Source organism: Arvicanthis niloticus, chromosome 12, assembly GCF_011762505.2.
Source record: "Arvicanthis niloticus isolate mArvNil1 chromosome 12, mArvNil1.pat.X, whole genome shotgun sequence".
In the NCBI taxonomy this organism is placed as follows: Eukaryota; Metazoa; Chordata; class Mammalia; order Rodentia; family Muridae; genus Arvicanthis; species Arvicanthis niloticus.
Genome location: NC_047669.1, coordinates 7,289,113 through 7,315,545, shown reverse-complemented (window position 1 = coordinate 7,315,545; position 26,433 = coordinate 7,289,113). Strand labels below are relative to the sequence as shown.

Genomic DNA, 26,433 nt, shown 5'->3' with positions numbered 1-26,433 from the left:
AATGACTACTTGAAATCCAAAGGCAAATGGATGGAACTAGAAAATATCATCCTGAGTAAGGTAGCCCAGACACAAAAGGACACACATGGTATGTACTCACTGATAATTGGATACTAGCCCAAAAGTTCAGAATGCCACGATACAACCCACAAATCATATGGAGCTCAAGAAGAAGGAAGACAAAGTGTGAATCCTTCAATCCTACATAGAAGCAGGAACAAGCTAATCACAGGAGGTAGAGGGATGGAGGGACCTGGGAGAGAGAGAAGAGGAGGAAGGAAAAGGGAAGCAAAATCAGGTATTGGGAGGGACAGGAGTGAAGTACAGAAATTCAGGAAATCAAATAGAAATATGTAGCAGTTGGGAATAGGGAACTGGGGGTAGCCACTAGAAAGTCCCAGAGGCCAGGGAAGTGAGAGGCTCCCAGGACACAATGAGGTTCATTTTAGCCAAAAATATGCGACAAGGGAGAGGTAGAACCTGTAGGTACCACCTCTAGTAAGCAGGCATGGCCCCCAGTTGAGAGATGGGGACACCCACCCATTTCAAAATTGTTAACCCAGAAATGATCCTGCCCAAAGGAAAGACAGAGACAAAAAATTCAACAGGGATTGAAGGAAAGGCCATCCAGGGACTTCCCACCTAGGGATCAATCCCATCTGCAGACACCAAACCCCAACACTGTTGCTGATGCCAGGAAGCACTTACTGACCGGAGCCCAGTATGGCTGTTACCTGAGATTTTCTAGCAGCACCTTACCAATACTGATGCAAATACTCACACCTAACCATCAGCTGAGCCCAGAGTCCCCAATGGAATAGTTAGGGTAAGGACTGAAGGAACTGAGGGGATAGCAACCTCATAGGAAGAACAATATCAATTAATCAAACCAGCCAGAGTTCCCAGAGACTAAACCACCAACCAAAGAATATACATGGAGGAATCCAAAGCTCCAGAGATCCATATCTAGCAGAGAATGCCCTTATCTGACATCAAATGGGAAGGGAGGCCCGTGGTCCTGTGGAAGCTTGATGCCCCAGAGTAAGGGATGCAAGAGCAGTGAGGCAGAAGTGGGTGAGTGGATGGAGTAGCACCCTCATACAAGCAAAGGGAAGAGGTGAGGGGGGGATAGGATTGGGGATTGTGGAGGGATAACTAGGAAGGGGGATATCATTTGAAATTTAAAAGAATAAAATGATTTAAAAATAAAATAGAATAAAATAATATAAATGCTATGCTTAACTGAATAGTCTCTAATCTATGCACACATTCCCAAACAGTAGTACTACCTAAACTTGAAGGGTTATTTCTATTTAAACCTTGAGGTGGTGGATAGGACATGTTGGAGGTGTACAGAAGGAGCTAGAGGTGGGGAAGAGGTGGATGGCTATGATATATTTCTTGGTATACCTGAATAAGATCCCAAGAAGAAAAATCTTTTAAACTAATCACACAAATAACCATTAAGACATTCATACACTGAATGCAGAGACAAATGAGACTACCAAAAGAAACTGAGCCAAATGTGCTCAGAAATATAAGTTCAAAAATAAATTAAGTATATGTTACATAGAATAACTTATTTATGGAAATGCAGATATAAAATTACATTTTTCATAGGTTTTGAGAAAATTACTACTAACTAAATAAATATTTGAATTATTTGGAATATTAAAATTGTACCTGCTTAGCAATTTTGTATATTTCTTTTTTTTCTTCTGTTCTTCCTCCAATCTACACTTCAGGAATTTATTTGAATCAATATACTTCTCATATTTTTCAGACTTTAAAAAAAGAGAAATATTTTTAGAACTATATACACCCTATTTTATATCTTAGAAATATTACTTCTAATGAGTTCATGACAGTATCTGCTTAGACAGACTGACAAATTACATTTTTGAGTATGATACAGCTAAGTACAGACTTCAGAATAACCACCTTCCTCAAGGTATCAAATTGATTTATGTTGTTCACCATTAAATTTTCTGAATGTTTATTTATAGATTTTGTTTGTAAAGATTTCTTCTCTATAGTATGTAAAACATCTCTCATCTCTTGTTGGGCATTCCCTTTTGGGACGCCTTAATTATCCTGAGATACATGACCTCTTCAACAAATAGTTTCTATCACTATCTATCTTCACTAATTAAATCTACTTTTTCAATCCTGCTTACTGTTAAACTCTCCAGGTTACCAAGCATGTTTTACTTTAAGCCTTCATTCTTCTTCCCTTCTTGAAAGCAATCATGCACAATGACCAGCCTCACACCTTGCTCTTCAAGGGCACTTGCCTTTCAAACCAGCAGCTTCCAATGCTTACTCCTGCCCTGTCCACTTTTGTTCACATGAAATGTCTCTCAGAATTCCTGTCTTAAATACGTTAACTCGGCACATCTAATCTTAACTTCTTAACTCCAGCCACATACAAATCTACATCTTCCTTCTCATTCAGTTCTTGCAGACAATGCTTGGGGGGATTGCTTCTGAGCATAACCAGGAATTTTACATTCTTTTTGTAATGGCAGTCCTGGTTTTCAACTTGACACGTTGAGAATGGGAACTTTCAGCTGATGAATTGCCTCCATCTGACAGACCTATGGTGTGTATAGGGGATATTTTCTTGATTGCTAGTTGATGTACTATGGCTCAGTCTACTGCGTATGGTATTATCCCTAGGCAGGTTTGCTGGGCCTGTAATAAAAGTACCAGAACATAAGCCTAGGCAGTAATCAGCACCCTTCTGTGGTCTCTGTTTCAGTCCCTGCTTCCAAGTTCCTGCCTTTAGTTTCTACCCCAGCTGGTTTAGAATGCAGGTCTCCTTGAAGAACAGTTAGAGATGGGCTATATATATTTGGAGTATATGTAACCTATAAGCTGAAATAAAAACTCTCCTTCTCCACTTGGTTTGGACCACGTTTATCCCAGGAACAGAAGAAAAATTAGAATGCTAGGCATGTGTGAAATTTTCATTTATAGGGAAGGAATTATCCCCCTAAGATATTTCACACCAGCCCATTCTCTCCCCACTCCTTGTATCTGGTCCCTTACCCTGCCCATTCCCTTCACATCCCCTCTCCTACCCAGGGAAGCAGAGGCAATTCTCAGACATGCCAGAGACCAGAGTCAGGGGCAGGACCCAGGGAGTCTATAGGCATTACTCTAGCTGAGACTCTTAGCAATGGGGAATATGGAGTCTGAAGTGGCCACCTCCTGGACCCAGGTAGGACTCCCAGTGCAGGGATAAGGACAGGAACCTCACACAAACCTTCTACTAAAAATGTGTCTTGCCTAGGTGTATACAGAGAAAGATGGAGCAGAGACAGAGTAAATGTCCAACCAATGACCGTCCCAAATATAGATCTACCCCTTGGGCAAGAACCAACCCCTGACAATATTAATGATACTCTCTTATACTTGTCAACTGGAACCTAGCAAAACTGTCCACTGAGAGGCTCCACCCAGCAGCTGTCTAAAACAGATACAGAGACCCTCAGCCATATATAAGATGGAGCTCTAGGAGACATATGGAAGGGTTTGAAAGAGGACTAAAGAACCCAAAGAAGAAAGAGACTCCAGAGAAAGAGCAACAGAGTCAACTAACTGGACCCTTGGACTTTCCCAGGGCCTGGATTACCAACCAAAGAGTGAGCACAGAATGGACTTAAACTCCTTGCATATATGATGCATATGAGCAGCTTGGTCTTCATGTGGGTCCCAAAACAAATGGAGCAGGGGCTGTCTTGAGTTAATTGCCTGCCTGGAATCCCATTCCCAAAATGATCTATTTTGTCTGGACTCGGAGAGGATATTCGTAGGCCTCAAGAAATTGTTGTGAGGGATGGTGGAGGGGCTAGCATACAGAAGGGAAAAGGGAAAGGGGTAATGTGGGAAGATCCCTGGGGGAGTACTGGGAGGATAGGGGGACTGATATTGAGATATCACATGAATAAAAACATAAATTGAAAAGTCCCTTCTCAGTTATATAAGGTTATTATGTTATTATCAATGTAATTTTCTTAGTTGTTGAAAGCTTTTTGTGATATTGATTTCTATGTTTGAAAACTTTCAAAATACATGCAATATACTTGTAGAAATGTAATTGTTGGGATTGTAATACATTTCTGTCTGACATTTTCAGAGAAATATGACTCCAGGTATTCTTTTAAAAGAATACTTATCAACACATTATTATTTCAGTCTCATGCAAATATTAATAAAATGAGGGTGATTTACTTTGAAATCTAAAAAAAAATTGCAGAAGGAATTAAATCCAGAGACAGGACCATTCTGACTGGAATACATATATGATTTTAGTCTTCACCTATATTCCCCCCAAAAATAAAGGTCAAGATAGTTTGTAGAAGGAAGTACCCATGTTTGAAAGTGATGTGTAAATGAGTGGTAGACAAAGTGGCAAATCAGAGAGAGTTTTGACAGAATAGGATCTGCCCAACTCTCATGAGAAGAGAGAAGAAATGGAAGCTACCTAAGGGAGCAGTAGAGAAAATGGGACTGAGAAGGCAGCTTTTTTTCAGGAGAGTTCTACAAAGATGGGTCGAAGAGAGAACAAGCTAGACACAGGTAAAGACAGAATTAGCCATAAAATGAGATGAAGCCTGAAGAAGCAGATTGCTAGAGTTAGGTCGAGGCCAAGAGAGAAGCAAGATTGAACCAGTCATCTTGAAGAGGACTTTGAGCCATAACAGCTGAGTGGAAACAACCAATAAGAGTTCAGAAAACAAGAAACGGTGAGCCTATTCACAATGTCTCAGAGCCTGAAAACATTCCAGACCTACATTAGAATGGACAGAGGCTAGAAGTTTCCAGTACTAGGCAACAAGCCTCCAAAATGGCAATTACAGTGACAAACAAAAGCTACTTTTACAAAAAGTTTTCAATATCTCTTCATCCATTACAAAGACCAGTAAGTTAAAAATGTCTACTTCCCCTGAAAGCTGGATCTTTCTACTGTAGCTTCAGGAGCTGAACTACTGTGATTTATGGACACCAGGTGGTAAGAATGGCTCTTGTACTGCTCCACTTCCATGTTTACAATGCAATCCTCTAATCTCAATTTCTATGAGAAAAACTGAATAGGTGGTGAATGCTGTAAAGTTTGGTGAACAGTTACTTAGTTTTTATTATCCAGGCTCATGTGGCAAGAAGAGTTTCGAGTCATTATCAAATAAAAAACCTTACCAAAAATCAAGCCTGTGGAATGAGAAGACACATGCACGGCCACTCTCAAGTAGAGGCAGCACACACGTAGCAAATATACTTTTAATTTGTCATCAGCCATATAATCCATATTACCTAAAATATTGTCATTACTACTATCAGACAAAAAAAGTGTTTTTGCAGTAACACAGAAATAACAAATATTAACAAATGTGCAAATGTATACTTACTGACTTTTTCTGAAGTTGTTCATTTTCCCCTGCATTTTGTCTTAGTCTAGCTTCTAAATTTGAATTTTCATGTTCAAGTCTAAAAGACACATTTAAAAGAAATTATTATTACCAAAAATTTAAGTATCACATGTTTTCAGAACAAATATTTAAAAGATTAGTTACATACATACATTCTGTGTATTTTTAAAAACATGGTATAGAAACTATGTTCTCTGGGGGCATTTTTGCGGAAATCATGCAAAATGAGTAGAGCATGTGAACAATTATGCATTTTACTACTTTTGTCTTTGTGATGCTGTTTATGAAGCCCAGGGATATATGATGCATATATATTTCAATTCCATTCCATTCGCAGCGCTAATTTTATACCTTTCATTGAACTTACAGAAGGAATTTCACTAGTTTCAGAATATTAATTTATAAATCCATAAACTTCCCTAATGTTTATTTTATAATCAAGCTGTTCCACTTGATCATATTAAATTTAAAATGATGATGCCTGAAAATATAGAAGCTCTAGGAATTTCCTTGTGGAAAAGGGCTACATAAAGAAGCACTGGTCAAATTGGCCTGTGCTGCAATCAGAAGACCACATTCTCCTTGAACTGCCAGGAAAACATGGCCTCATCTATGAGACACTTGGTATTCAAGCATGTAAAATGTGAGAAATACAGAGGCCTTGGGACAAGAGTCCAGTGAAAGCCCATGAGGCCAGTTTGTGCTTATCTGATTAGGTTCCTCTCATGGATCCTCTGAATGGGTTATGTATAAAGCTCCGAATGTGAGCCCAAACTTGCAACACACTCCCAGTGTGTTGATAAACCATGAGTGTGAAATACCTGCTGAGGAAACCTGCAGGCACTGAACAGACTAGACTAAGCCCCTTGGTCCTGTGAAGGCTCAATGCAGCAGGGTAGTGGAATGCCAGGGTGGGAAGGCAGGAGTGAGTGGGTGGGTGGGGGGGGGAGGATCCTCATAGAAACAGGGGGATGGGAGATGGTATACAGGGGTTCTGGAGGGGAAACTGTGAGAGTGGATAACATTTGAAATGTAAATAAATAAAATATCCAATAAAAATAAATTAATATTTTTTAAAAGAAGCAATACATGCCACAAATGGCATAGCATTAAGAAAGGACCTTAAGTCAGTTAATGCCCAGTTGCTACCACTATTTGTGTCATATACTGGCTATGATACTACAAGGTATAATGTTGATTCTGCTGTGTCTCAGACTTGTTTGGATGAAACCTTTTCTTGTTATCTTCAATTCTTGGCTTCAGAAATTGGAATATTTATACTGTCTCCTCTCTACTAGAATAACACATCTTTTTATTTGACAGAGGCTTACAGCTAAGAATTTGATGCACTAGAAAATAGATTTTGGACTTTAGAATAACATTAATACTATGTACTCTTTTTTTGAATGAGTTTGATAAACAACACTACAAATAGAATAATTTTTATAAAAACCTGCCCTTTCATATTCTGTTGATGGAATTTTGATCAGTACACATTTTGTTCAGAACAAGTTAAATATATTCATCAAATCCTTTTTTATTACAGTTTTCTTTCTCTAACCAGATGATTTTATATTGAATAATTCAGAATCTAATAGTCCAGCATAGAAAATGATGTTCCTTGCAGCAGAATAATACTATTATTTTAAAAATTTATACTTGCTATCTCACAAATAGTTCTAAATAGTCACGAACATTGTGGTTTGGAGCAGAAAACATTTTTTAAAAATGATTATAAATTTGAAAATGACCATAATCACTGCAATATATTACTGACATAAATTTCATACTCCATAGAACTAAGCACTTTTCTCAAGTAGACATAGTGACACATTAGTGGCTCCACCCACACCTCAGAGCTATTGGTAGTTGATAGCAACTAAGAGAGAGAGAGTTAGTTTACTTCAATGACTTGGAGCATGGTAGGTTGCCCATGTACCAGGGGACAGCATTCTGGAGAACTAATTGGACTCAGTGGGGAAGAGAAGTAGTAGGTGAAGTGAGAATATGACAGAGAAGAAATGATAAAATTCAAACGGGGATCTGAGGTGAGATGTGAAAGTAGATATGATCTAAATACAAAGAACTGCTGCCTAGGGACAAATAATAAGCATCATAATGATAATAATTTGAGCCAAAATTAGAGAAATTTTCTCCACTGCAAAACTCTTCAAAGATAAGTAACCAATGACAAAATTTCTAAACGGTATCATAAAATCTAAACTTGTCGAATGTGTCTCTAAAATTGGAATACCATACCTCACAGTAGACTGTTCTCCCTGCAGTCGAACCTTCGAAACTTCTAGCTCTATTATTGTTTCTTTTGACACTGCAAGGTTCTTTTTAAGTAAACTAACATGATCTTTAACATTTCTAGTTTTCTTAGAAACATGTTCAAATTTACGCTTTTGACGTTTCATTGATATTTTATATGAGGAAATTGCAAACCAGATCTTATGTAGGATGGCAGAATCTGCATAAAAGAGAAATACTTTAGGTGATAAATCAAGACTCATTAAACACAGTTATTTTAAAAAGTCATACTTTATTCCACTTTATTCCATAAAATCATATAATAATATAATTATGACTATATAATCAGTAAAAGTGTAACTATATTTTACAAGTAAAAGAGAAGTTCTATTTAGAAAGTCCCTGTGAAACATAGTAATTAAAACACTATACAGAAGAAAGGATATTAAAAGCTACAATAGAAAAAGAGCAAATAACATAAAAGATGTGACCTAAGTAATACCTGACTTCTCAATGAAAAGTCTGAATGACAAATGATTGTGGACGGTTGCTCTACAAACTCTAAAACATAACAGATGTCAGCCCAGACTACTATATCCAGGAAAACTACCACACAATCAAGGGAGAATGAAAATGTTTCATATTAAAGGCAATTTAAAATAATCTCTGCCCTCTAATCGAACTCTACAGAAGATACTGAGGCAAAATTGTAGTCTAAATACAAGGTTACCTACACCAAAGAAGGCACAGGAATTATTAATCTCATAACAGTTAATCAAAAGAGAAAAGCAAAAATGTAACAACCACAAAATAACGGGAATTACAAAACACTACTCAATATCGACTCTCATTATTAACAACATCAGAATTGTCAATGCCTCAATCAAAACACATAGAATAACAAACTAGTTTAAAAACAAAAACCAAACACCAGGAATCAAGACAAGGAGTGGTGATGCATGCCTTTATCCCAGCTCTTGGGGGTAGAAGTAGGCAGATATCTGTAATTTTGAGGCTGGTTTGTTTTATAGAATGAGTTTCAGGACACCAAGGCTACACAGAGAAACCCTGTCTCGAAAGAAAAAACACACACACACATACACACATACACACACACACACACACACACACACACACACGAAAAAAGGAGGATTCATCATCATTCTGCTGCTTATAAGAAACATAGCTTACCATCAAAGACTGAAAACACATTAGAGTAAAAGTATGGGAAAATGTATTATAAGCAAACAAATCAGGAGCAAGAAGTCAAAGCTGTTGTAATATTAAAAATAGACAAAATAGACATCAAATTAAAACTAATCATATAAGTGTAGCTTTTGCACATTATCAAAAAAGCATCTCTTTATAGCATGTGGGCCAGACTTCACAGAAAAGCATAACTGGACACAACATATTAGATTAATGAGTTATGGGGAGCCCAGCCCCAAATGAGATATCTATATCATAGTTCCTGCATCTATGGTTTGGGGAACATCATGAAAGAGTAGGAGAAAGATTGTAGGAGCCAAAATATCAGGAAACCTGCTGGGACACAGAGAAAAGTCTATTGTAGGAATGGTTTCATGAAAGAGATCTAGACAATCTCATTATCAGTGGACATCCTACCGTGGGAAGGGAAAAAGGTCATGGATACAAGGATCCCTAGACAAGAAATTTTAGGCAACTGATGACTACTGAGGGAGGGAGCGATAGCTTCTCCCAGCAGTAACCCCATCCCTAATTGTTAGTCCAATATAAAGTGGTCAGCCCTAAAAATATAAACACAAAACAAAAATGGACACTGGAGGATGTATTTATGTATTTGTACATACATGTTTGTGTGTGTGCTTGCATGTATGTGTGTGTATGTTTGTATGTAAAACAATAATAACTAGAGAGGCGTAGGCTGTGGATTTACATAAAAAGAGGATTTGGAGAAGGGAAGGCAGGATTAGTTGGAGAAAAAAATGGGAAAAAGGAAGGTGATGAAATTACATTTTAATTGAAAGCATGAAATTTTACAGAACTAATCAGAAGGGATAAGAAAACATAGCACAATTCATTAAAGGAAAAAAATCTATTGTAGAAATTATCTGAATCCCCGTCCTTGGTTTCTACTCCACCTTTGGTTATTAACAGATAAAAAAAAAATCTATATCCCTTATAATAAGCCTTAAGCAATATAAGAGCTGAGCAGTTACCTATCTCCTATGTTGTTAGAATCTATTGTCCTATTGATAACCCTAAGTTATTATTTATTGTTTATTATGTTTCATCTGGGCTGATCTAAACTCCAATTGCCTAGGCCACCAGGCCATTTCTTTTTAATGGCTCAGCTAACTCATGGCAGCTTCTCCTTCTCTATCCTGTATGTTCTTCTGCTCCAATTGCTCAAACCCCAAGACTGGGGAAACCTAACTCCACCTATGCCACTTCTGCCCAGCTATTGGCTGTTGGCATCTTGATTCATCAATCAGAAATAACTTGGAGCAGGGTCACAGGGGTTACAGCTAGACTCCAGGTCTTGAGGGCCCACACTTAACATTACAATAAACAGTAAAAGACAAACCTCAAAAATTCCCCCATTTAGTTTGATGAAGGCTCTTTCAGATATAAATTGAATACAATTATAACAATTACGTATAACAATATATACTATAAGATATGATACATATTTATAACATTCAGTCTATCATGTAGCAATTTAGATAAAGTATTTTATCATCCATTTTAATCAGTTACAATTTTGTATTTAAATTGTATTAGATTTTAATTTGTATTACCATCTGAAAACCATCTTTTTAAATTTACAACATCTTCTTTAATGTTAAACAACTTAAGTTCAGTTATGAAACTATAATTAGTCTTTAATTTTGTCAGAGATCTAAAAAAAAAAACCTGAATCAATGTATCTTTGAGTATGTAAGGAAGTAGCTTCCAAAATTTAAACAGTTGGCAGAGACAGCTGACTGTCTGGAGAATGCCTAATATTTCTTATAATGTTGGAGCATCTATGTTTAGCCTTTTGGCCCAGAACATCTGACAGACCTTAAGTTAAGTAGTAATTTTGAAGCACTATCTTACTCTATCTTGGCAGAGATTAGCAGTTGACTATCTTGCATTTGTTTGTTGTTTTGGGATGGCATTTTGTCTGTAGATGAAATTGGGGCATTTTTTAGCCCAGTGGCTACCCTTGACACAAATCAAGTAACTCTATATAAAGACATTTGATGTTCAATGCCTTCTTTCAAGTGGAATGGAGATACTATCAGGAGCATATTTCTCTTGTAATTAAAAGGTCTTTTCATAATGAAATGATTTATTTAGTGGATCTCTGACACTTTTGAAGAACATATATATATATATATATATGTCTGTGTGGGTATTTGCTAAACATTGATTATATTGAGTTAGTTTTACTTGAATAATCTGAAAACACTTTTTGTAATTAACTGAATTAGAATCTTACATGACTATTAGTATAACTACTTGACTATTAACTTGTATTATTTAATTATTTTAAACAATTTATAATTACAACTATTGAAAGGACTGGCTCTAAGCCTTCTATATTTAAATAAGTTGTAAAGGCACAATGCCTAGGAGTAACAAAATTAATTTTAACTTTTTTGTCAATTATAAAGTTTTATACCATTAAAAACATTAATCCTGCATCAATATATAAATTTTGTATCAATGAAAGAAAATATTACTTTCATTTGTATCAAAATGTAAAGATTTTTATCAATGTGAGATAATAGCTATAAAATATTTTGTGTAAGAGTAAATTTAATAATTAATCCCTATTTTTCTAATTTCTATAATATTCCTGTGTATCCTTTTCTCTTCTCAATTCTCTAATTCACCTAATTCTAATCCACTTAAAAAAGAAAGGAGTCCTTCTGATTTTCGTCTGTGCCTCAGAGCTGACTATGTGCCACAGCTCTCCATACAAAATTCTGCTGAAATAAAGCTGGTCTCCCAGGAGTGCACATACACATACCTGTGAACACAGTTAAAGCAACCACTTCTGCTCTGAGGGAACCGCCCAGAGCCCTCAGGACAAAGGAACTGAGGAGCAGCCTGGGACAGAATTCTTCAGTTTCCATCTATGCCCAGAGCTGACCCTGTGCCACATCTTTTCATACCCAAATTTCTTACAGACATAAGTGGTCTCCAAGGAGTGCTGACACACAGGCTTGCAGGAGAAACAAGCCACAGTAAAAAACAGCAAGACCAGGTAACACCAGAGATAACTAGATGGCAAGAGGCAAGGACAAGAGCATAAGCAACAGAAACCAAGGTGACTTGGCATCATCAGAACTCAGTTCTCCCACCACAGCAAGCCCTGTATACTGCAACACACTGGAAAAGCAAGACTCTGGTTTAAAAATCACATCTCCTGATGATGATGGTGGACTTTAAGAAGGACATAAATAACTCCCTTAAAGAAATACTGGAGAACACAGGTAACCAGGTAGAAGCCCTTAAAGAGGAAACACAAAAATCCCTTAAAGAAATACAGAAAAACACAACCAAACGGGTGAAGGAATTGAACAAAACTATCCAGGATCTAAAAAACGGAAATACAAACAACTAAGAAATCACAAAGGGAGACAACCCTAGCGATAGAAAACCCTAGAGATAGAGATTAAAAAGATCAGGAGTCATAGATGTAAGCATCAACAATAGAATACACGAGATAGAAGACAGAATCTCAGGTACAGAAGAAAGCATAGAAAACATTGACACAACAGTCAAAGTAAATGCAAAATGCAAAAATCTCCTAACACAAAACATGCAGAAAATCCAGGATAAAATGAGAAGACCAAACCTATAGATAATAGTCATAGAAGAAATATATATATATATACATATATATATATACACACATATATATATATGTATGTATATATATATATATATATATATATATATATATATATATATATATATATATATGAAATTGTGTCACATGGAATGATATGTCTTCACCCATAGACAAAAAAAAGACAACAGTGATAGACATGAAAAATATCCCTTCCAGTTGTTACTCAAGAGTGTACAAGTGACCCTGAAAACATTATAGCCTATTACACTTGACTTGCTTTTCTCCCAGGAAATGAAGGTAAGACCCTACTGAAGATTCAGACACTGTGAGGATAAAATGAGAAGAGTTGACTCCAATGTCTCCTTTCTAAGGACTAGCTCGCACAGTATCTAAAGTTGATATGTATGCTATGGAGTGACAAAAGCAATCAATAGTACTAGCTAGCTGTAAAGCCTGAGGAATTCAGCCTGCCAAGATATCCCCAGTGACACAATGATAGCACTTTTATCTAGGAAGTACAAAGAGCTGTGGGATTGGATTCAGCCTGCTCAAAAAGATGAAATTCATTACTGGAAATAGAAGTACAGCCAACTACCTATATGGGTAGAATGGTAATAGTCTTTTAGAGGAGACTCTACTCTTGCCATTTCCCTAAAGCTTTATACCTGAATTGTATTCCAAATAGTTGTCCTTTTACCTGCTGATTAGTGCAACTATCACCCCTCATTAAAGAAGCATATTTGCATAACATGGTAACTGTGTAGCAGTTCCATCCTCCACTGGTGAAAATACGAAGAATAAGTGAGTGTCAGGTGCACATTCCCAATTGATATATCTACAGTGCAACACCTACACCTTGGGTTTCATGGGAACTTGCAGAAATGAGAAGCATGATGGTTGTAAGAGCCATGTAGCCAAGATGTGTGTTGTTAAATAGTTTTTTTAAAAAAGATAACACAGGGAAGCTACACCATGAAAGCTCAATAGTCCAGTTGCCAAAACAAGACCTGCTAAATGCCAGCATCTCTTGAAACCTCACTAGACCTCTCCCCTAAATGAAGGACTAAAGTTTATCAGGAGCTGCTGAAAGAGGGGAAATCAGTCTTCTCTAAAATAAGCCCCCTTCTAAGTTATTCAGTATAAAGTTCTCAGTTTTATACAAATGAGCATAGAAGCAACTCAAAATGCAATCGGTATAAAGTATGGGTTGGAGATGGGGGTGAACGTAATAAAGAAGGAAATGTCAGAATCTGAGTGAATGTGGAGGACAGCAGGGGCATGGGTGGCTTGTGGGGCAGGGGATAGCATTAAATGATGCTACTACAGTACTCTTGTATAAAATTTTCATAAAAAATTTAATAATGGCTCCAAAGTAGTAATGGCTTTCCAGAAGTGAGTGGAGTGGCAGAGGAAAAAGGCCCCATGTAACCCTAGTGCTCAGAGACCATGACACCGTGATCTGGCAGGCGTATAGGAAAGAACCAAAGTGGACGGCAAGACCAGCAGGCCTGCACATGCACACTGAAGCGCAGAAGGCTTGGTGGCAGCGCCTGCTGAGACAAGTTCTCTCGATTTCAAGCACATCTGTGACATGAACAATACACTAATGTGTTCTTTCTATCAGGCAGCCCTATGTAGTCTGTGTGGACACCAGTATAGCACACACAGAGACTGCATGAAGTACTCCTACCTTTGCTCTGCCTCCTCAGTTGTTCAACCAGGTCTAAGATAGTGTCATAATCGACTGTCTCATGGTCCTCTGACTTGCTCTCACATAGTAGGCTTGCTTCATCAGAGTCAGACATGTGAATTACTTCTTCATTGATCTATAAAGTGAGAAAAAGCAATTTCAGATATCCTCCCAATATTTATACCAATTAGTAAATTTTAAAATATGTTAAATATTCTCTTTTTAATACTACAAACAGCACTCAAGAAAGAAAAGCAGGTGGCTATCTGTGAGCTCTGGGCCAGCCTGGACTAAATTAGGAGTTGTGGGCCGGCCAGGGTATCTTAATAACAAAAGGTATAAAAACATAGTTCATGGAAAACAACTTTATATTGGCTACTCTTTCTTAATAAATTTTTTTCAAAAATGTCTACATACATCTAAAAAACCTGAAAAATTTAATTTTACTTTCATAAATAAGCTTAAATTAATGATATATTGCTTTTATTTTACACTGTATTTTAATAATTATATTTTAAATTTATTTTCTCATACCTTGTCCTTTATGTTTGAAGTGTTCTTTATAGACCTACAAAAGCACAAAATCCTTTCAGAAAAAATGTATATATTAAACACAACAAAAACACTCTAATTTATTTCTCCAATCGAATTTATTGGCTATTTTAATTGCAATGACTTAATATGAGAGAATTAACTGTAACTAGGAAGAGCAACAGGATCCAGGAATAAATTATCACCACCACCATCAGAAAAACAAGGGTTTTACATCCATTATTTTAAGAGTTAAAGCAAAAAAAAGAAAAATATGCATTATTTTATAGAAACAAATACAGAAGGATTTCCTTGTCATTTTCATCAAAAACAACGTTTGTGGCCAGTAAAACTCATTTTGAAACAATGCTTTACTCCTTATATGTGGGGAACACTTTGTGATAGAATGTAAAAGTTTTCTCTCAGGAATGATGACCCAGTTGTTACTCAGGGCTCTAAGGACTGAACCTGTGTTAAACTTACTGCATTCCTCACAGCCTATCGGGTATTGTGTAGGGGTGGAACACACAGACTGACTGGGATGCCCCAGCCCAGGCAGCTGGCTGAGCAGAAGGCTGAAAATTCAAATCCGGAAGTTAGGGCAAGGTGCTTGTTCCAAATTATAGTTTGGAAAATAATATTCATCTCCAGATGACTTCAAGTTATATAATAGATGAGAAATCCACATTATGATCCTATTTTACTATAATTATTACTAATATAGGATAAATATTAACCAGAAGTAACCCTGCATATCTTCTGAGTTCAGATAAAATCCAGCTCATTGACAGTACTATGGCCATAAACATTTTTTTTTTCTGAAAAAGCATGTATGTAGTCAAAGTTTCTAATTCTCCCGCCTCAGCTTTCTTAGTGTTGAAATTAAAAACTATCATGTCGTCAGGTGTGTGGCACACAAATTTGTTCCAAGTATTCAAGAGGCAAAGACAGGCAGATCTCTGAGTTCCAGGCCAGCTGAGTCTACAGTATGAGATTCAGGACAACCAAACCTACACAGAGAAACCCTGTCTTGAAAAACAACAACAAACACCACAAAGAACCAGAACCACCATGTTCACCTTGAGCTATTTGCTTCAGAATCTAAGGGAGGAGGTTGATGGTTGCTTAGCTGGTAATATTTCTCCCTTGCAAGCACAAGGACCTGGATTCAACACTCCAAGAGAAATTAAATGGCTAGTTATGGAGCAGGCGAGACGGCTCAATTCTAAATGATCCCATAGCCAATCCTGAAAACAGACTTGAGTTTGATACTCAGGATGTCCACAGCGAAAGAAAAAAGTGACTCCCGCATGTTGACCTCTGATGAGTACATGCATTCTGTAGCATATGCATGCACACAATTGTGAACACAAACAAGTGTTATTTTTTTTGAAACTTGGGTGTGATCATGTGCACTTATTATCACAGTCTTGTGAAGACAGACACAGGACAATCCCTGGAGCTTGTGACCAAAACCAGGATAATGAGAGACCCCCATCTTGACACTGTTAATGATGCCTGTGGGTTGATAGTTGATTGTACAATGACAGACTCCATCTCAACACAGTTAAATGTGGCCAGAGAATAAAGAGTTGATTTTACTTTATGCTCAATATTCATGAATGTATACAGAGAAAAGTATAAGATTACTTTATACCTAGGTGACTTTGGATACCTGAACAATAAATTAAACAGACTTTCAAAATATTTGCCAATAGATGTCATTTGATGGATAGGTACCTTGACACACTCTACAAGTCCTGGGAAATAATACATGCCAAGGAAAAGGTTACTGCAGAGAGGCAAGCCTTTTATACTTACAGCAACCCACACTCAAAAACTGTGTTATATTGTTAATATTCTGTCAAAACATTGTTTACTATTCTAAATTCCAATCAAAACTCTCTTTTACCCTGGGTTCTAGACAACTAGTTATCACTGTGAATGATAATGAAGCATAGAATCATAGCTTTTCAGTGAGAGTTTGCCAAATGTGAATGTCTTTTACATGAAAAAGTCCAATTAATTGGAAACAATAAGATCTGACTATCAGTAACTTAGTGTCATAAGTTAAAAGAATGACTAGGTCAGGTTTAAGAAGTATCCAACATGGTCATCGTTCCTATGAGCATCACTAGAGAGTAACATCTACTGTTAAATATCACGGTGGACTTACCCATTATCTTCTCGATTCTCCTCAACAGGAACCGGTTGCTCTTCAGTTTTTCCATGCTGTTTTTGAAGACCTAGGGCTGCAGCACTGCGATTCGGTTTTTCTGCTTCATGAACCACACTGTTCATCACGGTTTTAGCTGCGGGGTCCTCAGTTTGAGTCGCCTTTTCTAATGTGTATGCGGGGTCCTCAGTTTGAGTCGCCTTTTCTAATGTGTATGCTGAACTGGGATTCAGGTTTTCTGATACATGAATTGCACTGTGATTTCCATTTTCTGAAGCACGAACCACCCTTTGAATCTGGTCTTCTGATGCATGCACCCAACGGTCATTCAGCTTTTCTGCTGATTGTAACCTGATGACTTTCTGCTTATCAGCTTCTTCACTGACCTTTAATGAAAATTAATATTAAGAATAAGTGACTTTAATTCTTTTATTTCTCTTAAGGGAAAGAGTGTCTTGTCAGTATGTATGTCTGTGTATGGGGGATTGTGCTGGGGATTGATACCAGGACCATCAGAAGAGCAGCAAGACCTCTAAACTGCTGAGCCATCTCTCTAGCCCAAGTAACTGTTGTGTTTTAATATACAAAGTATACTTCATTTTAAAAAATCAATTTGCTCATTCGTTTTCAGATTTTCTCTCTTTATTATTTTTAATTAGAAATGTTTTGATCAGTTTACCAGTTCAAGTTATAGTCCATTATCACAGGAAAGCCAAAGGAGCAGGAACCTGTGGTAGCTAGCCATAGTCCATCCACAGACAGGAACAATGAATGCATGCATGCTAACACTACAGTCAGTCAAGACTGCAATATCCCTGGGCCCAGCCCAAGAATGGTGCAGTCCAAATTCACAGTAAGTCTTTCAAACCCAGTGGCCCAAATTCAAAAAATCCCTCACAGGAATGACCTCAGGCCAACTTAATCTAGGAATTTTCTCATTGAAGACACATTTCCAAACTGATTCTACATTGTGTCAAAAAGACTATCAAAACTACCCACAATGATGTACTTATCCTTACCATTAATAATTTTGAGTACATCCAGAGTTATTCGATGATAAACACAATAAAGTTTGCTGACATTCTTTCTCACAATCCAAATTGCCTCCATATATTTTAGTGCTAAATGGAATTTGTAGAGTGCATTACATTTTTACATCCATTTGTCAACTTATGTGCATTAAGGCTGTCTCCATCTTTTGACTATTATCAATAACACTGCCCTGAACATCCATAATGTACAGGATCTTTTATGGATACATATTTTTATTTCTCCTTGGAATGCACTGAGAATTCAAATTGTTGGACTCTTGGATTTCATTTTTTTAATTGTTAAAAAATTTACAACATATTTGAAATAGAATCTTCAATTCTGCATTCACTGCAGCTGCGTAGGGTGGTTCTACTTCTCCACATCTTCAAGAATACATTTATTTGCCATTAAAAAAACAAATATAATGACTACAGAAGTATGAAATGGGATCTACTGGATTAAGTTTACTTTTCCCTAATTTTAATCAAGTTGGCCATGTTCTCCTGTTTTTATGGCAATTTCTATTTCTTCAGAAAAATGTTACTGAAAATATTGACAGTTTCAAATGGATTCTTTATCACTCTTTGGAATATTACTAAATATTATTACACATTTATGATATATAAATAACAACTATGAAACATGGCTTGTAAATTCATTCAAAATCTTGTGTCTGATTTCTTATCTGTGTTTTATCATTTCATTTTTATCATGAAGCTCACAAGTTCTTTGTTGAAGCTCAAGTTATCAATTTATCTTTTTCCTTAGACACAATTTTATTGAAAAATTCATTTATGCATATAATGTGTTTTTATCAAACTCACTCTCTATTTTCTTACTTTCAATTTCTCTCCCTATTCCAAACAACTTCAAGTTTTCCCTGCCCCGTGTGTGTGTGTCTGTGTGTGTGTGTGTGTGTGTGTGTGTGTGTGAGTGTGTGCACGCATACCTGTTTGTAGGCAGTCTTGTGTGCATGTCTATTTCAAACCCCAGGAGTCTAATTAGTGCTTCTTGTATATGCAAGAGCATAGAACAATCTACTGGACATGGGTAACTTTGCAGTGGCAGCATATTTGAAGAAAAGTTACTCAAACTTGTTCAGCAGCCATTAATTACCAAATAGAGTCTCAGACAGGGATGGGGCTTTTTGACTGAAATTTTGGCTGGCTTTATCTTATGCAATTGTTGTACATGAAGTTACAGTTATTGTTAGCTCATGTACATAATTGTCCTACCATGATCAATAAAGAAAACTCTATTGCAGATGTCCACTATCTACTGCTTACACTCCTTCAGTCCTCTATTCAATAATCCCCAAATCTTGGGAGGAAAACGAGTGGTATTGATGGTAATACACTCAACAGCTACTGTTCTCTGTATTAATCACCATCTGCAAAAGGAAATGTCTTCAATGAGGGTTGAGAGATACACTAATCTGTGGGTATAAAGATGGGAACTTAAGGGACAATTTAGTACAATGATCATTTTGAAAAATAGTACTAGGTCTCCCTTATATCGATGACCATGGCAGTCAGAAAGTTTTGGCCTAGTTAACAATATCAGAAATGGATTCCATCTTTTAGAGTGAGTATTAAATCCATGCCATTTATGTCACTATCACACCAGTGAGCATAACTTGTCAGTTCAATCACAACTAGGCTATTCATTTTAAAATCAAGGTTTAGTGTCATATCTATGGACTCTTTCTGACACAAAATCATAAAAATTTTCTTGTTTCACAACTTCAAGTTTCACTATTCTAGCTCTTAAATTTACATTTATGAGCTAATTTTTATGGATGGTGTGAGGTAAATATTTATAGTATATAAGTATAATAAATATAAGTACAATATTTAAGTACAATATATATGTGTGGTCTTTGCACCTTACCCAGATTACCCAGATTACCAGAAGTACCACCTTGGTACTTCTGTAAATTCCAACTGACCAAAAATCAGGTTTAATTTTCTGAGATCTCAAATTTATCCCATTTGTCTACAAGCCATTATCAGAGTCTCTTCCTTGTTAGATTTTGGACAGTAAATTTGAAAATAAGACACTATATGTAATCTAATTTTGTTTCTTTTTAGTAAATAATTTAACTTTTACATCATTTTCAATGTTAGAAGCAACTTACCAGTTTCTGAAAACATACTCTTTTTGATGTTACTTCAAATGGAATTTTTATAATTTTATCCTTTCTGGTATACAAAAAAAAACCAACCCTGATTTCTATAATGTGGTTATATATTGTTATTTTGCCAAACTCCTAATTAGTTCATAAGTGTGTTTATGTAATATATATATAAATCAAGTAATAGGCTTAATTTCCTATATGCCATATTATATTATCTACAAACAAAACTTATTTTGTTATTTTTATTTTTATTAGATTTTCCTTTATTTCTATTTTACATGTTATCTCCATTCCTGGTTTTCTCCCAAGAAACTTCCTATCTTTACCATCCCCCCCGCCCCAATCTTGCTTCAAAGAGTGTTTTCTACCAGACAAACATAAAATGAAAGCATCTCATACCAAAACTTATGGTATACAATGAAAGCAGGGCTAAGAAGAAAACTCATAGCTCTAAGTACCTCAAAGAAGACACTGAAGATAACATACACTAGCAACTTCACATCACATCTGAAACCTCTAGGACAAAATAAAAGCAAATACACATAGGAGTAGTAGAAGGCAGGAAATAAACTCAGGGCTGAAATTAACCAAGTAAAAACAAAAAGAACTATACAAAGAATCCACAAAAGAGGAGCTGGTTTTAAAACCATCAAGTGGAAAAGAAGACAGCATCTTCAACAAGTGGTGCTGGCTCAACTGGAGGTTAGAATGTAGAAGAATGAAAATTGATCCATTCATGTCTCTTCTTCAGGTCTCAAGTAATCAGACTGGGTAGGATAATTAAAAATGGTCAGGAACATGGAGAAAAAAGAGGAGGAATAGGAGGAAGAGGAGAAGAAAAAGGAGGCATGAATTTGGGAAGAGATCTCAAGAATATGTTGAATGTCAAGAATGGGGTTATATGCATTAAAATTATCCATATGTGTGAGATTCACAAATAATAGAAAGCATCAATTTTAAAGTTATTAGAATTTTAGAGTTTTTAGTGTTTTAGCAGTATACATATGTATGTTGTATGTATGTATGTATGTGTATGTATTTCAGACAGACAAGATTTTTTTTTGGGGGGGGGGGTACAGGTAGTTGACACCAAGCCTGGTAACTGGAGTACAACTCTGGAACTCACATAGTATGAGGGGAGAACCAAGTCCAGCAAGTTGTCAGTATTCCATACTCACTAGGGCAGTCACATGACAAGACACAACTGATTAGCTAAATCTAATTTTTAAAATGTATCATTTTTAAATTGTTAAATTTATTCATTGTTTCATTTATATGCATTGGAGTTTTGCCTGTATGTATTTCTGCAGAGTGAATATGCCTGCTAATGCTCATGGGATGTTTCTCATGGTGCCTCAAGCATTTCTATATAACCCTACTTGACAAAGGAAAACAGTGTTCTGAATACACCTGACTTACCAAACTCGTACTATCCAAGATCACCTGAAGCTGTTCTGAATCCTGTGTTGGATGTTCCGATTCAACTTTTCTCTTCGGGTTGTCTTGCTTCAGTCTAAAAACCATATTTTAAAATAATTATACTCAAAGATCAACTTTTACAAAACAGAGTTCCTGAAATGTGCAGATACTTTTCTAAGATTATTCAAATGAATGACTTGGTAACCATCATTCTTCTAGCTGGGCTTGAAAATTTTGCAAGTATATAATGTACAAAATATAAAGAATAATTGTCTATGTTAAGTTTGGGGAGAAGTCAGAGGGCTATAGTAACATGAAAATTACATCCTACATTCAGCTTTTCCATATAGATCCTAGATTTTCAGGTCCATATGAATTAACAAACACTAGAATCTTTCATTGTATACAATATAGTGAAAAGTGTAACAGAGAAGCAGAATCCTGCGGATGTTTTCCTATGTTTATCTAATGGTTTTCACATTTAAAATGAAGATAGACACAATGACCATGAAGATAACTCTCTCAATCTCCCTATCACACTTCTCTCTCTTTGTGTATGTGCATATTTGTGTGTGTGTGTGTGTGTGTGTGTGTGTGTGTTTGTCTGTTAAGTGTAAAGATAGACTTGGGTTTTCTATGTATCCCTGTCTGAGCCTGCCCTAGTATAAATTCCGACTGACCAAAACTTTAAGGCAATCCCCATTTCTCAAGTTTAGGAGTGTTGGGAATCTTAGATAATTACCATCAAACAAAGACTTTTTTAAAACTACAGAAAACAGTCAGAAAACTGCAGAGAAAAAAATCTTTCCAAAATGCATTTTCATTTAATGTTGCATTTTAAAAGGAAATGAATATAATATGTTGAGATAAATAATAAATATGCTGTTAATTTTAAATCAAATGATAAAGTATGGATTTCCAAATCTATGCTTTAAAGAAACTCTGATATTAAAAATCTTCTAATATTAAAAATAAACACAATCAGATTATGAATGAAAACCATTGGCTCATACTGAAAATTACTGATGAATCTGTATAAACAAACACTTTTTAATTGGGTTATGGCTTCCCTGTCAATTGAAAGTATGATTTTTTTATATCCTAATTGATATATTTATTTATTCTTGATACCAACTAAATGGATCTTTTTACTAAACCATGTAAAAAGAATAAATAAATGGAGGGAGTTCAGTGTTCTAAATTTAATAATTGTAAGAATTTTGATAAATTTAATTAAATATTTTCTTAATGATAAATGATAATTTATAAATAAAGAAATGGGTGAGATTAAGAAGAAATGAGAATAATAAATTAAGAATTTATTATGAAGATTAATAATTAAGAAATAATACAGGTCAAGGAAAAGGTTAGTGCAGGGAGGCAAGTCTTTTACTCTTAAAAAGACCCACACTCAATAAATTTGTGCTATATTGTCAAGACACTGTCAAAACACTGTTTACTATTCTAATTTCCAATCAAAACTCCCTTCTACTCCAGCTTCTAGAATGTTAGTTGTCACATGAGTTTGCCAACTGTGGTTGTCTTTTACAAAAAAAAAAAAAAAGAAAGAAAAAAAAAAAGTCCACAGAATTGGAAAACATAACATCTGATTGATTATCAGCATCTTATGATCACGGAAGTCTGACGGTGCCATGCTTAAGAAGTATCCAACATGGTCATCGTTCCTATGAGCATCACTAGGGAGTAACATCTACTGTTAAATATCACGGTGGCCTTACCCATCCTCTTGTTGATTCTCCTCAACAGGAACAGGTTGCTTTTTAGTTTTTCCATGCTGTTTTTGAAGAACTAGGGCTGCAGCACTGCGATTCGGCTTTTCTGCTTCATGCACCACACTGTTCATCACGGTTTTAGCTGCAGGGTCCTCAGTTTGAGTCGCCTTTTCTAGTGTGTATGCGGGGTCCTCAGTTTGAGTCGCCTTTTCTAATGTGTATGCTGAACTGGGATTCAGGTTTTCTGATACATGAATTGCACTGTGATTTCCATTTTCTGAAGCACGAACCACCCTTTGAATCTGATCTTCTGATGCATGCACCCAACGGTCATTCAGCTTTTCTGCTGATTGTAACCTGATGACTTTCTGCTTATCAGCTTCTTCACTGACCTTTAATGAAAATTAATATTAAGAATAAGTGACTTTAATTCTTTTATTTCTCTTAAGGGAAAGAGTGTCTTGTCAGTATGTATGTCTGTGTATGGGTGCTGGAGATTGATACCAGGACCATCAGAAGAGCAGCAAGACCTCTAAACTGCTGAGCCATCTCTCTAGCCCAAGTAACTGTTGTGTTTTAATATACAAAGTATACTTCATTTTAAAAAATCAATTTGCTCATTCGTTTTCAGATATTCTCTCTTTATTATTTTTAATTAGAAATGTTTTGATCAGTTTACCAGTTCAAGTTATAGTCCATTATCACAGGAAAGCCAAAGGAGCAGGAACCTGTGGTAGCTAGCCATAGTCCATCCACAGACAGGAACAATGAATGCATGCATGCTAACACTACAGTCAGTCAAGACTGCAATATCCCTGGGCCCAGCCCAAGAATGGTGCAGTCCAAATTCACAGTAAGTCTTTCAAACCCAGTGACCCAAATTCAAAAAATCCCTCACAGGAATGACCTCAGGCCAACTTAATCTAGGAATTTTCTCATTGAATGCACATTTCCAAACTGATTCTACATTGTGTCAAAAAGACTATCAAAACTACCCACAATGATGTACTTATCCTTACCATTAATAATTTTGAGTACATCCAGAGTTATTCGATGATAAACACAATAAAGTTTGCGACATTCTTTCTCACAATCCAAATTGCCTCCATATATTTTAGTGCTAAATGGAATTTGTAGAGTGCATTACATTTTTACATCCATTTGTCAACTTATGTGCATTAAGGCCGTCTCCATCTTTTGACTATTATCAATAACACTGCCCTGAACATCCATAATGTACAGGATCTTTTATGGATACATATTTTTATTTCTCCTTGGAATGCACTGAGAATTCAAATTGTTGGACTCTTGGATTTCATTGTTTTAATTGTTAAAAAATTTGCAACATATTTGAAATAGAATCTTCAATTCTGCATTCACTGCAGCTGCGTAGGGTGGTTCTACTTCTCCACATCTTCAAGAATACATTTATTTGCCATTAAAAAAACAAATATAATGACTACAGAAGTATGAAATGGGATCTACTGGATTAAGTTTACTTTTCCCTAATTTTAATCAAGTTGGCCATGTTCTCCTGTTTTTATGGCAATTTCTATTTCTTCAGAAAAATGTTACTGAAAATATTGACAGTTTCAAATGGATTCTTTATCACTCTTTGGAGTATTACTAAATATTATTACACATTTATGATATATAAATAACAACTATGAAACATGGCTTGTAAATTCATTCAAAATCTTGTGTCTGATTTCTTATCTGTGTTTTATCATTTCATTTTTATCATGAAGCTCACAAGTTCTTTGTTGAAGCTCAAGTTATCAATTTATCTTTTTCCTTAGACACAATTTTATTGAAAAATTCATTTATGCATATAATGTGTTTTTATCAAACTCACTCTCTATTTTCTTACTTTCAATTTCTCTCCCTATTCCAAACAACTTCAAGTTTTCCCTGCCCCCTTGTGTGTGTGTCTGTGTGTGTGTGTGTGTGTGTGTGTGTGAGTGTGTGCACGCATACCTGTTTGTAGGCAGTCTTGTGTGCATGTCTATTTCAAACCCCAGGAGTCTAATTAGTGCTTCTTGTATATGCAAGAGCATAGAACAATCTACTGGACATGGATAACTTTGCAGTGGCAGCATATTTGAAGAAAAGTTACTCAAACTTGTTCAGCAGCCATTAATTACGAAATAGAGTCTCAGACAGGGATGGGGCTTTTTGACTGAAATTTTGGTTGGCTTTATCTTATGCAGTTGTTGTACATGAAGTTACAGTTATTGTTAGCTCATGTACATAATTGTCCTACCATGATCAATAAAGAAAACTCTATTGCAGATGTCCACTATCTACTGCTTACACTCCTTCAGTCCTCTATTCAATAATCCCCAAATCTTGGGAGGAAAACGAGTGGTATTGATGGTAATACACTCAACAGCTACTGTTCTCTGTATTAATCACCATCTGCAAAAGGAAATGTCTTCAATGAGGGTTGAGAGATACACTAATCTGTGGGTATAAAGATGGGAACTTAAGGGACAATTTAGTACAATGATCATTTTGAAAAATAGTACTAGGTCTCCCTTATATCGATGACCATGGCAGTCAGAAAGTTTTGGCCTAGTTTACAATATTATTAACGGATTCCATCTTTTAGAGTGAGTATTAAATCCATGCCATTTATGTCACTATCACACCAGTGAGCATAACTTGTCAGTTCAATCACAACTAGGCTATTCATTTTAAAATCAAGGTTTAGTGTCATATCTATGGACTCTTTCTGACACAAAATCATAAAAATTTTCTTGTATCACAACTTCAAGTTTCACTATTCTAGCTCTTAAATTTACATTTATGAGCTAATTTTTATGGATGGTGTGAGGTAAATATTTACAGTATATAAGTATAATAAATATAAGTACAATATTTAAGTACAATATATATGTGTGGTCTTTGCACCTTACCCAGATTACCCAGATTACCAGAAGTACCACCTTGGTACTTCTGTAAATTCCAACTGACCAAAAATCAGGTTTAATTTTCTGAGATCTCAAATTTATCCCATTTGTCTACAAGCCATTATCAGAGTCTCTTCCTTGTTAGATTTTGGACAGTAAATTTGAAAATAAGACACTATATGTAATCTAATTTTGTTTCTTTTTAGTAAATAATTTAACTTTTACATCATTTTAAATGTTAGAAGCAACTTACCAGTTTCTGAAAACATACTCTTTTTGATGTTACT

At 35.9% G+C, this 26,433-nt stretch overlaps 1 protein-coding gene across 1 annotated transcript in view; it reads right to left on the bottom strand.

Annotated features, from left to right (window-relative positions):
- Positions 1-1,313: 1,313 nt before the first annotated feature.
- The window catches only part of LOC117717993 (uncharacterized), a 148,712-nt gene continuing 123,592 nt past the window's right edge, over positions 1,314-26,433 (bottom strand). Inside the window, exons 33-41 of the mRNA XM_076911165.1 lie at positions 23,241-23,626; positions 21,502-21,595; positions 16,914-17,299; positions 14,741-14,774; positions 14,207-14,342; positions 7,692-7,905; positions 5,412-5,490; positions 1,684-1,784; positions 1,314-1,410 (exon numbers count right to left, since the gene is read on the bottom strand). Of these exons, the coding sequence (XP_076767280.1) occupies positions 1,314-1,410; positions 1,684-1,784; positions 5,412-5,490; positions 7,692-7,905; positions 14,207-14,342; positions 14,741-14,774; positions 16,914-17,299; positions 21,502-21,595; positions 23,241-23,626 (1,527 nt within the window). The remainder of the gene's footprint in view (positions 1,411-1,683; positions 1,785-5,411; positions 5,491-7,691; positions 7,906-14,206; positions 14,343-14,740; positions 14,775-16,913; positions 17,300-21,501; positions 21,596-23,240; positions 23,627-26,433) is intronic.